The following is a 13,372-nucleotide window of genomic DNA, read 5'->3' as shown; positions in this document are numbered from 1 at the left end:
ATTACAGCCTCATTTTAAAATTGATTAAATTGTTTAATGGCTAAGCAAAAACATGTTTTCAGAAATGTTTGCAGATGAATTAAATATAAATACAGTGGGGCAAAAAAGTATTTAGTCAGCCACCAATTGTGCACGTTCTCCCACTTAAAAAGATGAGAGAGGCCTGTAATTTTCATCATAGGTACACTTCAACTTCAACAGACAAAATGAGAAAATTCATCAGATTTTTTATGAATTTATTTGCAAATTATGGTGGAAAATAACTATTTGGTCACCTACAAACAAGCAAGATTTCTGGTTCTCACAGACCTGTAACTTCTTCTTTAAGAGGCTCCTCTGTCCTCCACTCGTTACCTGTATTAATGGCACCTGTTTGAACTTGTTATCTGTATAAAAAACACCTGTCCACAACCTCAAACAGTCATACTCCAAACTCCACTATGGCCAAGACCAAAGAGCTGTCAATGGACACCAGAAACAAAATTGTAGACCTGCACCAGGCTGGGAAGACTGAATCTGCAATAGGTAAGCAGCTTGGTTTGAAGAAATCAACTGTGGGAGCAATTATTAGGAAATGGAAACCTGTACATGTCCAGGCCCGTCTGAAGTTTGCTAGAGAGCATTTGGATGATCCAGAAGAAGATTGGGAGAATGTCATATGGTCAGATGAAACCAAAATATAACTTTTTGGTAAAAACTCAACTCGTCATGTTTGGAGGACAAAGAATGCTGAGTTGCATCCAAAGAACATCATACCTACTGTGAAGCATGGGGGTGGAAACATCATTCGTTGGGGCTGTTTTTCTGCAAAGGGACCAGGACAACTGATCCGTGTAAAGGAAAGAATTAATGGGGCCATGTATCGTGAGAGTTTGAGTGAAAACCTCCTTCCATCAGCAAGGGCATTGAAGATGAAGCGTGGCTGGGTCTTTCAGCATGACAATGATCCCAAACACACCGCCCGGGCAACGAAGGAGTGGCTTTGTAAGAAGCATTTCAAGGTCCTGGAGTGGCCTAGCCAGTCTCCAGATCTCAACCCCATAGCAAATCTTTGGAGGGAGTTGAAAGTCCGTGTTGCCCAGCAACAGCCCCAAAACATCACTGCTCTAGAGGAGATCTGCCATGGAGGAATGGGCCAAAATACCAGCAACAGTGTGTGAAAACTTTGTGAAGACTTACAGAAAACAAAGGGTATATAACAAAGTATTGAGATAAACTTTTGTTATTGACCAAATACTTATTCTCCACCATAATTTGCAAATAAATTCATAAAAAATACTACAATGTGATTTTCTGGATTTCTTCTCTCTCATTTTGTCTGTCATAGTTAAAGTGTACCTATGATGAAAATTACAGGCCTCTCATCTTTTTAAGTGGGAGAACTTGCACAATTGGTGGCTGACTAAATACTTTTTTCCTCCACTGTAACTGAAATATCACATTTACATAAGAATTCAGACCATTTACTCAGTACTTTGTTGAAGTACCTTTGGCAGCGATTACAGCCTCAAGTCTTCTTGAGCATGACGCTACAATCTTGGAACACCAGTATTTAGGGAGTTTCTTCCAATTTTCTCTGCAGATCATCTCAAGCTCTGTCAGGTTGGATGGGGAGCATCGCTGCACAGCTATATTCGGGTCTCGCCAGAGATGTTTAATCGGGTTCAAGTCCGGGCTCTGGCTGGGTCACTCAAGAACATTCAGAAACTTGTCCCGAAAGCCATTCCTGCATTGTCTTGGCTGTGTGCTTAGGGTTGTTTTCCTGTTGGAAGGTGAACCTTCGCCTCAGTCTTAGGTCCTGAGCGCTCTGGAGTAGGTTTCCATTAAGAATCTCTCTGTACTTTGCTCCTTTCATCCTTCCCTCGATCCTGACTAGTCTCCCAGTCCATGCCACTGAAACACTTCCCCACAGCATGATGCTGCCACCACCATGGATTCACCATAGGGATGGAGCCAGGTTTCCTTCAGACGTGACGCTTGACATTCAGGCCAAAGAGTCCAATCTTGTTTTCATCAGACCAGAGAATCTTGTTTCTCATGGTCTGAGAGTCTTTAGGTGCCTTTGGCAATCTCCAAGTGGGCTGTCATGTGCCTTTTACTGAGGAGTGGCTTTTGTCTGGCCCCTGTACCATAAAGGCCTGATTTGTGGAGTGTTGTCCTTCTGGAAGGTTATCCCATCTCCACAGAGGAACTCTGGAGCTCTTTCAGAGTCACCATCTGGTTCTTGGTCACCTCCCTGACCAAGGTCCTTCTCCCCCGATTGCTCAGTTTGGCCGATTGGCCAACTCTAGGAAGAGACTCCATCATTTAACAATGATGGAGGCCGTTGTGTTCTTGTGTAGCTTCAATGCTGCTGAAATGTTTAGGTACCCTTCCCCAGATCTGCGCTTCAACACAATCCTGTCTCTGAGCTCTACAGACAATTCATTCGACCTCATGGCTTGGGTTTTGCTTTGACATGCACTGTCAACTGTGGGACCTTATATAGACAGGTGTGTACCTTTCCAAATCATGTTCAATCAATTGAATTTACCACAGGTGGACTCCAATCAAGCTGTATGGAAACTGGATGTGAGTCTAATAGCAAAGGATCTCAATTCTTATGTAAATAATGTAATTCTGTTTTTATATTTTTTTATACATTTGCAAATATTTCTAAAAACCTGTTCTCCCTTTGTCATTATTGGGTATAGTGTGTGGGTTGATCAGGAAAAAAGTCAAGGGTTCTGAATACTTTCCGATTGCACTGTATATACTTCCATTCAATTTTTCATCTGGTACCGGAGGACCTTCAGACGAGTCTTGTGAGGTCTGTGCGCATCCAAGAGCAACAAACCAACATTTACGTGTTTGTCAGAGTCTCACCTTTACACAGGTTATTAGTACATAGCCCGAACTGTTCGGACTCTACAGACAGATGTTGGTAGATCGGTCGTACGGACTTCAGACGATACAGGGGGTCGCTTGTAGGGTTCGTAGAGCAAAACCACTGACATGTTTGTGTTATTCCAAAACAGGAAACAACATCCTGTTCGTGAGAGTCTCATCTTTGCATAGAGGGGTCATAATAGCTTTTAGGCCAAACCGTTCAGACGGTTTTGTGAAAAGACCAATAATTGTAGCGTCCAAATTGTTATTTCGGGATGTCTCATGGTCTGTCAAACACCTCTCTAACTCTGTCACCTTTCAACGCAGATGCAGAAGTGTTAAATTGCTGGATGCGGTGGATTCAGATGCATCCAATGCAAACAAATAGATATCTCTAGCTTAAACTGACAGATTCTTATGGGTATTTTTTTATTATGCTAATTAGATTTCCGCACAGGCATGTATATCATCCTTAGGGGATTTTAAACCCAATTCCCTCATGTGGATGTGGAAGGACTTCCTTTCTCTGAACAACATTAAGGGAACAAGCACTATTACGGAAATCACAGGTGCATGGCAAATGAGTCAATAACGTAACCAAGGATGGTGCACACTAGAAAGAGTACACTGCTGATGCTCCAAAGAGTGGTTTGTACCATTACTTAACGTATCGCCAATAGCTAGTTATATGTTAGACATATCTGTTACAGATTCCAAATTTGTCACGTTGAGATGGAACTGCTGAATTTCTAATGGAACAAGACCATGAAATGATATTCTCACATGTGAGAATGCCAGCATGAATACACTGAGGCAGTGCATGGCTGTCTATGGGCTGTAGTCTTGAAGCTGTATTTCACTGAAAAGTAGGCGGTGTTGAAAATACAATACTTGGACTTTTTAGCCAGTTCTTATACCTTTTCATGTATTCTAATCTGCATTAATCTGCATAAGGTACCATGTGTGTAATAGTCAAAACATGATAATGCCACTGTGTCTGTTGAACCACAATCCTCACACATGTTGGATTTACATGTACATATTATGCTCCCAGAGGCATGCTCTATGACTGTATATAAGCCCGTAAAGATGGTGTCAGCTATGATATCACTATCATCTGTGAAAATCCATCGCTTCATTTGATGTACAAAATGTTAAGAAAACACTTATTGGACCCCTGCTGTAACACTGAATATTCATACATGTTAAAGGTTGGAAAGGTGCATACTTGTTGGCTCTGTTTCACAACTATGACCTTCATTAAAATGATGACAACATAATGTTAATGTTACAGAGCCTGAGGATTAATATTTGTTTATTTTGGCCTTGAATGAAGACTTACCCCACACCAACAACACACTTTTTCATCTACTTTTGACAGCTTTGACTAATTTGATATTATGTTCAGCATTTCACCCGCATTGGAAAGGACAGAGAAGAAAGGGAGGCAAATAATTGCACATTACTACTGGTAGAGAGAGACACAACACTGCTGCACACAAAGAGAAAACTCAATTCACTCTTACCGAAGAGGGTGTTAGTCAGCTTCAGACAAAACACCAGAAGAGAAATGCTGTTATATAAACTCCAGAAGGAAAACACTGAATTGAAGTCATTGGCTCTGACTGAATTTGGAAATGTAATTGCCTGGTGTATCTGACATGTCACAAGGAGGATGGGGAGGGGAGACATCACTGTCTACCTGACATCCCCACTTCCCCACCCCGCACTGCTTTTGTTTGGCATTCAATATATTTGCCTTGCCTTGTCCTCTTGAAAATAGTGACATCAGTTCTGTATGTTGAGTGATTATTCTCATTCTCATTTCTCCACCTTTGCCACTGCTCTTGCATCTTGGTGCTCCAGTTTTTGGTGTTTGTTCACCCCACGGGCAGGTCCTTGCTATTCTTCCAAGCCGGAGTTCCACTGTCTGTCTCTTAGATGGCATGGTTACTGTAGCTGATGTATGTCTGCTTGGAGGCCAATGCTGTGAATAGAGCCGTGAAAGAGGAAGATAGGGAAAGAAGAGCGAAAGGAAACGATGTGGGTGAAGATTTGGGCAATTCAATTAAGGCTTATTTAACCATCTGTCAGGGGCTTATCTTCCAGTCCATTAAGGTGATTGCCGGCACAGTTTCTATTTATGCATGACTTCCTTAGACCACAAGTGTCAACAGGGAGTACAGGTGGAACCAACAGTGGAGTAAGAGAGTAATTAATATGCATAGCAAGCACTGGTAGCATTTTTCATGTTGTGTGGTTAGTATTACAATAATTATTTAACTTCCTAGGAAATGTGTTGCCAACTGTAAATTGAATCTAAATGCAGATTTCCTTGATCTGCTGGAAAGTAGGGCAGAGCAGGGTACAGATGTGGCTATAGCTAGTAATTGACTCTCAAAACTAATATTGAATTGCTTATCAGGATGCTGTTGTAACAACTCACTGGGCACACACTGGTTGAAACAACCTCAGTTCAATGAAATCATGTTGATCCCACGTGGATAGACATTGAATTGACGTCTGTGCCCAGTGAGATGTCTCCACATGGATATTTACTGTTCTGAAAGTGACTTAAGAATGACTTATTTAACCAGTAATTGCAGCTTGACCTATAAGTACAGACTATTTCATGGTAAAGTATCCCTTGCAGTTAATTTTACGCCAGGGCTCTAGCCTTTTGGGGCCCTTAGCGAGATTTTGCCATAACTTATGCCATGTAAATTATATCTGAGTGAGAGTGACTAACAAAACCAATGGGCTCTGCTGGAGGACAGGGACCCTGGGCACGTGCCCTGCGTGACCGGTCGGTATTTGGGCATGATTGCTACAAGTTTAGAAAGCTGGGTAGACTAACTTACCAATATGAAAATTGTTAGCTGACATGGCTAATTGAGTGACTGTCAGTGACTGACATACCAAGAGAAACATTGCGGGTGCACAACCAAATTTCGAACTTGCTCCTTTTTCGAACTTTCTCCAAATTTCGAACTTGCTCTCAACGGTAAATTGAGACCCCGACTGAGTTCCAAGAAAAAAGCCACTTATGCCTGGAGCCGGCCCTGTTTTAAGTACAGTATAGGGTAGTATGTGATGCAATAGTACTCATTCAAATGCAAGGCCCAGTAACTACATTCAGATCTCTCTCTGTGCACCAAGCAAAGCATGCAACAGTGGCACCATGACGATAGAAATGAAAACATTTAGGAAAAGCATAGAGATAGCTTGGAGAATTGTGATAACATTGAGCATAAGATGACAATATGTAACTATGCAGTACATGGTGAATGTGGATCTCACACAATTACCAGATGTGAGAGACACTGTACAAAATGTTTACTTATTTTATCAAGTTGTGGCCTGACCGATATGGTATGTCCTCTCTAAATAAATCTGTCACCAGTTCACTTGTTCTACAGTGAAATCATCACACATATCTGCCAATCTTGTCCACAACAGCATTTGCAGTTTGGGTGAGTCAGAGCAGATAAATCTGAGCGGCTACTGCTGACAGCTTGGGTGGGGGGCAAATGTACTGGAGGGTGGGATGTGTAGTGGGGGGGAGAGGGAGGGTGTGGGGGGCCACTACACTGGAGGGTAGGATGTGTAGTGGGGGGAGAGAGAGGGTGTGGGGGCCCACTACACTGGAGGGTAGGATGTGTAGTGGGGGGAGAGGGAGGGTGTGGGGGGCCACTACACTGGAGGGTAGGATGTGTAGTGGGGGGAGAGGGAGGGTGTTGGGGGCCACTACACTGGAGGGTATGATGTGAAGTGGGGGGAGAGGGAGAGTGTTGGGGGCCACTGCACTGGAGGGTAGGATGTGAAGTGGGGGGATAGGGAGAGTGTGGGGGGCCAGTACACTGGAGGGTGGGATGTTTAGTGGGGAGAGTTGGATGGTGTGGGGGACAACAGTACTGGGGGTGGGATGTGTAGTGGTTGGAGAGGTAAGGTGTGGGAAGGAACAGGACTGCAGGGATGGATGTGTAGCGGGGGAGAGGGAGGGTATGGGGGACAACAGTACTGGATTGTGGGATGTGTACTGGGAGAGAGGGAGGGTGTGGGGGGCAACAGTACTGGAGGGTGGGATGTTAAGTGGGGGAGAGGTAGGATGTGGGGGACCACTACACTGGAGGGTGGGATGTGTAGTGGGAGGAAAGGGAGGGTGTGGGGGGAAACAGTACTGGAGGGTGGGATATGTAGTGGGGGGAGAGGTGGGGTATGGGGGACCACTATACTGGAGGGTGGGGTGGAAACGGTACTGTTCGGATGGATGTATAGTGGGGGGAGAGGGAGGGTTTGGGGGGCAACAGTACGTGAGGGATGGATGTGTGATGCGTTGAGAGGGAGGGTGTGGGAGGCAACAGTTTTTGAGGGTGGGATGTGTAGTGGGGGGAGAGGGAGGGTGTGTGGGACAACAGTACTGGAGGGTTGGATGTGTAGTGGGGGAGGGATAGGTGGGGAGGGTGGGGGGCACTCTCCATTCCACCCAGAACCTCTCCCAGAGCAGCATTGATAAATTAGCCTCATTTAAATATTCATGCTCTTTGATGCCAAGATTAAAAAAATATATGGTCCAGAAAGAATTGGAGCTTGTGGACACATCTGTCTTTCCCCTTTTCCCACATCTTATTGTTGTTCTACGTCCCATTACAGCAAATTCCTCTGTTTGTCAACGTGGGAAACAAATTACTGGGGATGCGAGGCTATCCCCTGCATTCAGCCCACAGTGGTGTCATCTCCCTACATCCGTTACCACATTCTCAGGCCATTTGCAGTACAACACGCCAACATTGTCTACCGACGTCTGTGGGTCAAGGGTGTGTATGTTAGTGTGATAAATATCTGACACCATCCAAGGTGCTATAGCCGTGGGTACGTTTTTGTGCATACAGTACATATCTTAGGCAGGCATGGGATACAACTGAACATTGGCACAAAGTAAATGGGGGAGAATTGGTCAGTCATACAGAGTGAGAGGCAGGCTGATTGTCAGGCTCTCCATCCGTTACCTGAGCGTCTAAAGTCCCTCACAGGGCTCTCCTCCCTCGTCACAGTCTGACACACAAGCACAAAGAGCAGCTGTTAGTCCTCTGACTTGGGCCAGATGGGTCATGGTATAGATGTCAAACTGTGAAATTGGGGGAGCATTTCCCATGGGTGCTATAATAATTTTTTCCATTTCCAAATGACATGCCATTTTTTCTAACTCTGTTCATCTCCTTGTAGCAGTCTCTTTGACATACCCCATATTGAGAGTTTCATCTCCTGTTTCCTACACATTCAGAGGAAGTGCAACTGCATATTTCAAATAGCACTGTGATAGAGGATTCAGAACATGTTCTCAACATTGGCTTTGGTTCTCCAAAGATAATGGGAATATTGACTGATGATGCATTAGATAGAGGAAAACGTCATTCTGTATGGATGAATGAGCGTGACTATCCATAAATCAACTTATTTTCTCATGATTTGGAATACGCTTTTACATTTAGGGTTTTTGATCATTCCGACCACGGCAGCTGTGTTACTGTAGGATGAGGCTGAAGTGCTGGAGCAATAATCTTGCCTCCTATTGCACCAATGGAGACTGGTGGTGTGGGGGCTGTGCTTCGGCAAAGTGGGTGGGGTTATATCCTTCCTGTTTGGCCCTGTCCAGGGGTATCATCGGATGGGGCCACAGTGTCTCCTGACCCCTCCTGTCTCAGCCTCCAGTATTTATGCTGCAGTAGTTTATGTGTCGGGGGGCTAGGGTCAGTTTGTTATATCTGGAGTACTTCTCCTGTCTTATCCGGTGTCCTGTGTGAATTTAAGTATGCTCTCTCTAATTCTCTCTTTCTCTCCTAATTTCTCTCTCTCGGAGGACCTGAGCCCTAGGACCATGCCTCAGGACTACCTGGCATGATGACTCCTTGCTGTCCCCAGTCCACCTGGCCGTGCTGCTGCTCCAGTTTCAACTGTTCTGCCTGCGGCTATGGAATCCTGACCTGTTCACCGGACGTGCTACCTGTCCCAGACCTGCTGTTTTCAACTCTCTAGAGACAGCAGGAGTGGTAGAGATACTCTTAATGATCGGCTATGAAAAGCCAAATAACATTTACTCCTGAGGTGCTGACCTGTTGCACCCTCGACAACTACTGTGATTAATATTATTTGACCATGCTGGTCATTTATGAACATTTGAACATCTTGGCCATGTTCTGTTATAATCTCCACCTGGCACAGCCGAAAGAGGACTGGCCACCCCTCATAGCCTGGTTCCTCTCTAGGTTTCTTCCTAGGTTTTGGCCTTTCTAGAGAGTTTTTCCTAGCCACCGTGCTTCTACACCTGCATTGCTTGCTGTTTGGGGTTTTAGGCTGGGTTTCTGTACAGCACTTTGAGATATCAGCTGATGTACGAAGGGCTATATAAATAAATTTGATTTGATTTGGATTTGGAAAGTTAATATGAATGGCCATCCCTGCAGGATGATACCTGAATGTGAAGCCTTTCCTATCGATCCATCTCACCCTGTGCTGTTCTTTATGTCCTGTTTGCCGACAGTGCCACGTTTCAGAGCACCAGCCAATGCTTGATGCTACTAGAGTTGGCATGAAACAAAATGGCACTACCAATTCCCTACATCCTGAAAATAACAATAGATAATTTCACAAAGCTGTTGAGGTGTAAAATAATAATGCCATCAATTAAGTTTATATAGAGGCAAGTGCATTGCTTTTCATTTTTCAAGCCTGATACATTCCCCTCAAAATTACATCTGACTGACTTTTAAGGCATAAACTCAAGGACAGAGTGTTGTAAAAACTAAATGTGTGTCTTTTTGTCCTCTCTTCCCCCTGATCTCCATTTCCCCCTCGCTCCATCCCTAACCCTGAGGCCTTCGCTGCTAACCTTGTGTCTCCAGGCTTTCACAGAGCTCAGACTTGGCCTCTCCGTTGGGACGGAGGCCAGCCTTGGTGGGGAACTTGTTGGACATGGTGGCTGCGGTGACTACAGCCTTGAGGCTGCGCTTGCGATTGGGCACGTTCTGCTCCGGGTGGAAAAGGACCACGTAGACCTTTGGCATGTAGAGCATTCCCAGAGACACAGAGGCACTCAGGCTCACAGAGATGGTCAAAGTTGTGGTCTGGATGTACATCTGTGAAGGAGACAAGCAAAGGAAACATTGTTACACAACAAGAAATAGATGGTCCTGTTCAAGTGGCTAAGGAGAGGGTTCTCAAGATCCTTGTGACAGTATTGACCTTTGATATTTTGAAAGTACATTACCTAGTTATACATTGTTTAAACAAGACAACATATGAGTGCAGTTGCCTCCTAGTAGATCTTCCAGCAATATCAAACCCCCAACATCAGACGCGATAAGACACATGGAGTGGACACTGCTCTGTTTTCAAGTGCTTTATGAATTATTCATCAACTCCTGTTTATGTTTTTATTGGTGTGTCTATTTGTTTGTTTATGACATGTGACTAATGGAGGAGGCCTCCCAGTGAGTGACTGTACTACAGATGTCTTCCCCCTGGGGCCTGGGGCTGTGGTAGAGTGGTTGGAGTCAACTGAGTGTAAAGGCAGCTGGGACTCACAGCTGTGCACAGAAAGCATGGCTACATGCAAGGATCAGGGAGAGGCATCTTGAGAACATCAACACAATGCCTGAGTGTGTGCCTCGGAGTGCTTTTCCCATATAAATTATATCATATTATCAATCGGATTAAATGTGTCTTCATGTCTGATCATATAGGTCATCTGAATGAGTTGTTAGACAGTACAGACTGATTTACTACAGCAGTAGAAAACAAATGCATTAATGCATTATGCATTATAAAGCACTGTAACTGCAAAAACAGAGAAGATAATATGTAGAAGATTGGAAGATTGTCATATACATTTACTCTCTGTGGTGAACATCAGGATTATTCTCCTGGAAAACCGCAAAAAGCTTTTCTTTTACAATGTCTTATATGGAACATCATTCTGTCTCCCTTTGGGACAGGGTTGCTGAGCTATTCTGGGCCTGATGAACAAAGGGAGAAGGGTGTAAACTGCAAACACAGCTCCCAGCCACATCCCTAATAGATTTGCCCGAGGTATAGACTGATACTGTGTTTCCAGACATTATGAGTAACTCAGTGTTTTATGGCAACAGGGAATAACCCGACAGCTCGTCTGTCATGAGAATGTCAATAGATGACATGCATTAGTTATAGTGCTGCTTTGGCACTCTACATTTTTTGCAGCTCTATCTTCAGTCTGGATGCTGAAATACTTACATCTAAAGAGTTAGTGCAGCCTGCCATATGATACCTATGACTTATGATTAAATCTGCTTTTCTTTAAGTGTTGTGTATATAGAAGCCCCTAAATAAACGTCAGTGGAGAAGGATGCCTGAGGATGCCTGAGAAAAATGAGAGTGTGTCACGCCCTGACCTTCGAGAGCCTTTTTATTTCTCTATTTGGTTAGGTCGAGGTGTGATTTGGGTAGGCATTCTAGTTTTTCAATTTCTTTGTTTGCCAGGTATGGTTCCCAATCAGAGGCAGCTGTCTATCGTTGTCTCTGATTGGGGATCATACTTAGGCAGCCTTTATTCCACCTTTTAGTTTGTGGGATCTTGTTTTTGTGTAGTGCCTGTGAGTACTCCAGTCATTACGTCTCGTTTGCTGTTTACTGTTTTTATTGGTGAGTTTCATTTTAATAAACATGTGGAACTCTATGCACGCTGCGCCTTGGTCCGCTCATTTCAACGAACGTGATAGTGTCATTTAATTATTTGATCACGCTGCAAGCATCAATGGGCTTTCCTTGAAGTGGGAAATACAGGGGTACTGAGGGGGAGTATGTAATCTACTGAGAAGATTTCACATGGCCTTGGGTGATCCCAGCACAATATTGCTGTCCCTCCGGAGTACAGAGTGGAGTAACACTGTAAGGGGGCTAGGACCCCTGTCCCGGGCCAGATAAATCTGCCTTGACAAACTGATATGATCGCCAATGTGCCTCATTGCCACAGCAGGAAAATGGTGCTCAAGGGACTGACTCCACCAGGCGAAGCCATCCTGTCATTCCTAAAGAAGCTATGAAATCTGTGCTGCTATTTCACCCCCTGCATTCTGTTTCATTCCACAGTCTGACGTGCAAAAGGTAACTACATTTACCTTGTGTATAGGTGTAAGTGACCAGAATATAATCACCCTATTATCAGAAAGTAACATCTTCCAAACAAAAGCCTTATCATTTCTGATGATCAAAATATGCATATTTGTATGGAATTGCCAGACCTGGCTTGGATTGGATCAATCAAACATAAGACGGTTTCCAGCTGTGCCTCCTGCAGACTACCTGCACCTGACTGCAGCTACAGTGCCATCCAAAGCCCTCCATCCCTGGCCCTCTGCATGCAAGTGTCTTTATCACTGAGGACAAACAGTGCCAGGGACCATTTAGTGAGACTCTCCTTCCGAGCCACCACGATTACACACCTGTCAATCTACAGCCCTTCCTCTGACAGGATACTGCCTCTGCATTTTCCCACGTGTCAGGAATGTAACTGGGCCCATAATATCACAGTGAAAAGCCTCACACAGCGCCTCCAAACAGATAACAATGTGGAAACATTAATCCATTCATAAGATTAACTTAAACCAGGAATGGTTATTTCTGCGTTTATAGATAGATAGTGTTTTCCATTCCAGCCATCCCCATGTATCCTCTTTGTCCTCTGCAACATCAAAGCAGCTGGAGTCATGACTGGATTTCTGATTTCTGTATTTGCCATTGGCTGGGTTTTGTTTGCAGCAAAAATGCTCAAGATGTTAGTCATTACTTATTGTCGTTTTCAGTGGTTGGATGCCAGCATAAGCTTCCTTTGAAGTAGGGAATATATTTTAAGGCTGTTTTGTGCTTGAATGAGCGTTTATCATCTGTTTCCACCGTACAGTACAGAACGTACTGAATTCACACCTCATTGCTGCAGTGCTTCCCTTTAATTACTTAGAAAAAATGTGCAGAAGCCATTGTACAGCCTTGAAAGAGCATGATCAAACTCTTATAGTTGCTCTTTAAGCTTAATTTCATGTGCAACGTCAGAGCAATGTAAAGCCAATGCTCTCCATCTTCTCAAACATCCCAGATTGGCAGAGCGTGCATATCGTCATGCATGATTAACCCTGTTCTGACAACCCTGCCAATCAGCTGCCTTGTCCTTATCAAGCACAAAAGAGAGCTTGGTGCTGTGTCACCCTCCTTTCAACCAGGAGACAACCAGGAGGCACAATTAACAGAGCTACCTGCCAGTCTACTATTGTCACCCACCACCTCCAGGGCTGACTGTACTACTGATGCCATCTACCACCTCCAGGGCTAACTGTACTCATGCTGCCACTCATCACCTCATTGACTGACTGAACTTCTGCTGCCAGTCAAATAGGAGTGTCATCCTCATCCTATCAAGCCCCAGCCATCCCCTCTCTATATAACCTTAGAAGAAAAAAAAATCAAAGAACCC

At 44.2% G+C, this 13,372-nt stretch overlaps 1 protein-coding gene across 1 annotated transcript in view; it reads right to left on the bottom strand.

Moving 5' to 3' along the window:
- Positions 1-4,166: 4,166 nt before the first annotated feature.
- The window catches only part of LOC109907022 (metabotropic glutamate receptor 4-like), a 202,871-nt gene continuing 193,665 nt past the window's right edge, over positions 4,167-13,372 (bottom strand). Inside the window, exons 10-11 of the mRNA XM_031793321.1 lie at positions 9,758-10,004; positions 4,167-4,855 (exon numbers count right to left, since the gene is read on the bottom strand). Coding sequence (XP_031649181.1) covers positions 4,806-4,855; positions 9,758-10,004 — 297 coding nt within the window. The 3' untranslated portion in view covers positions 4,167-4,805. The remainder of the gene's footprint in view (positions 4,856-9,757; positions 10,005-13,372) is intronic.

Source organism: Oncorhynchus kisutch, linkage group LG17, assembly GCF_002021735.2.
Source record: "Oncorhynchus kisutch isolate 150728-3 linkage group LG17, Okis_V2, whole genome shotgun sequence".
NCBI lineage: Eukaryota > Metazoa > Chordata > Actinopteri > Salmoniformes > Salmonidae > Oncorhynchus > Oncorhynchus kisutch.
This window is presented reverse-complemented; position numbering and strand designations above follow the sequence as displayed.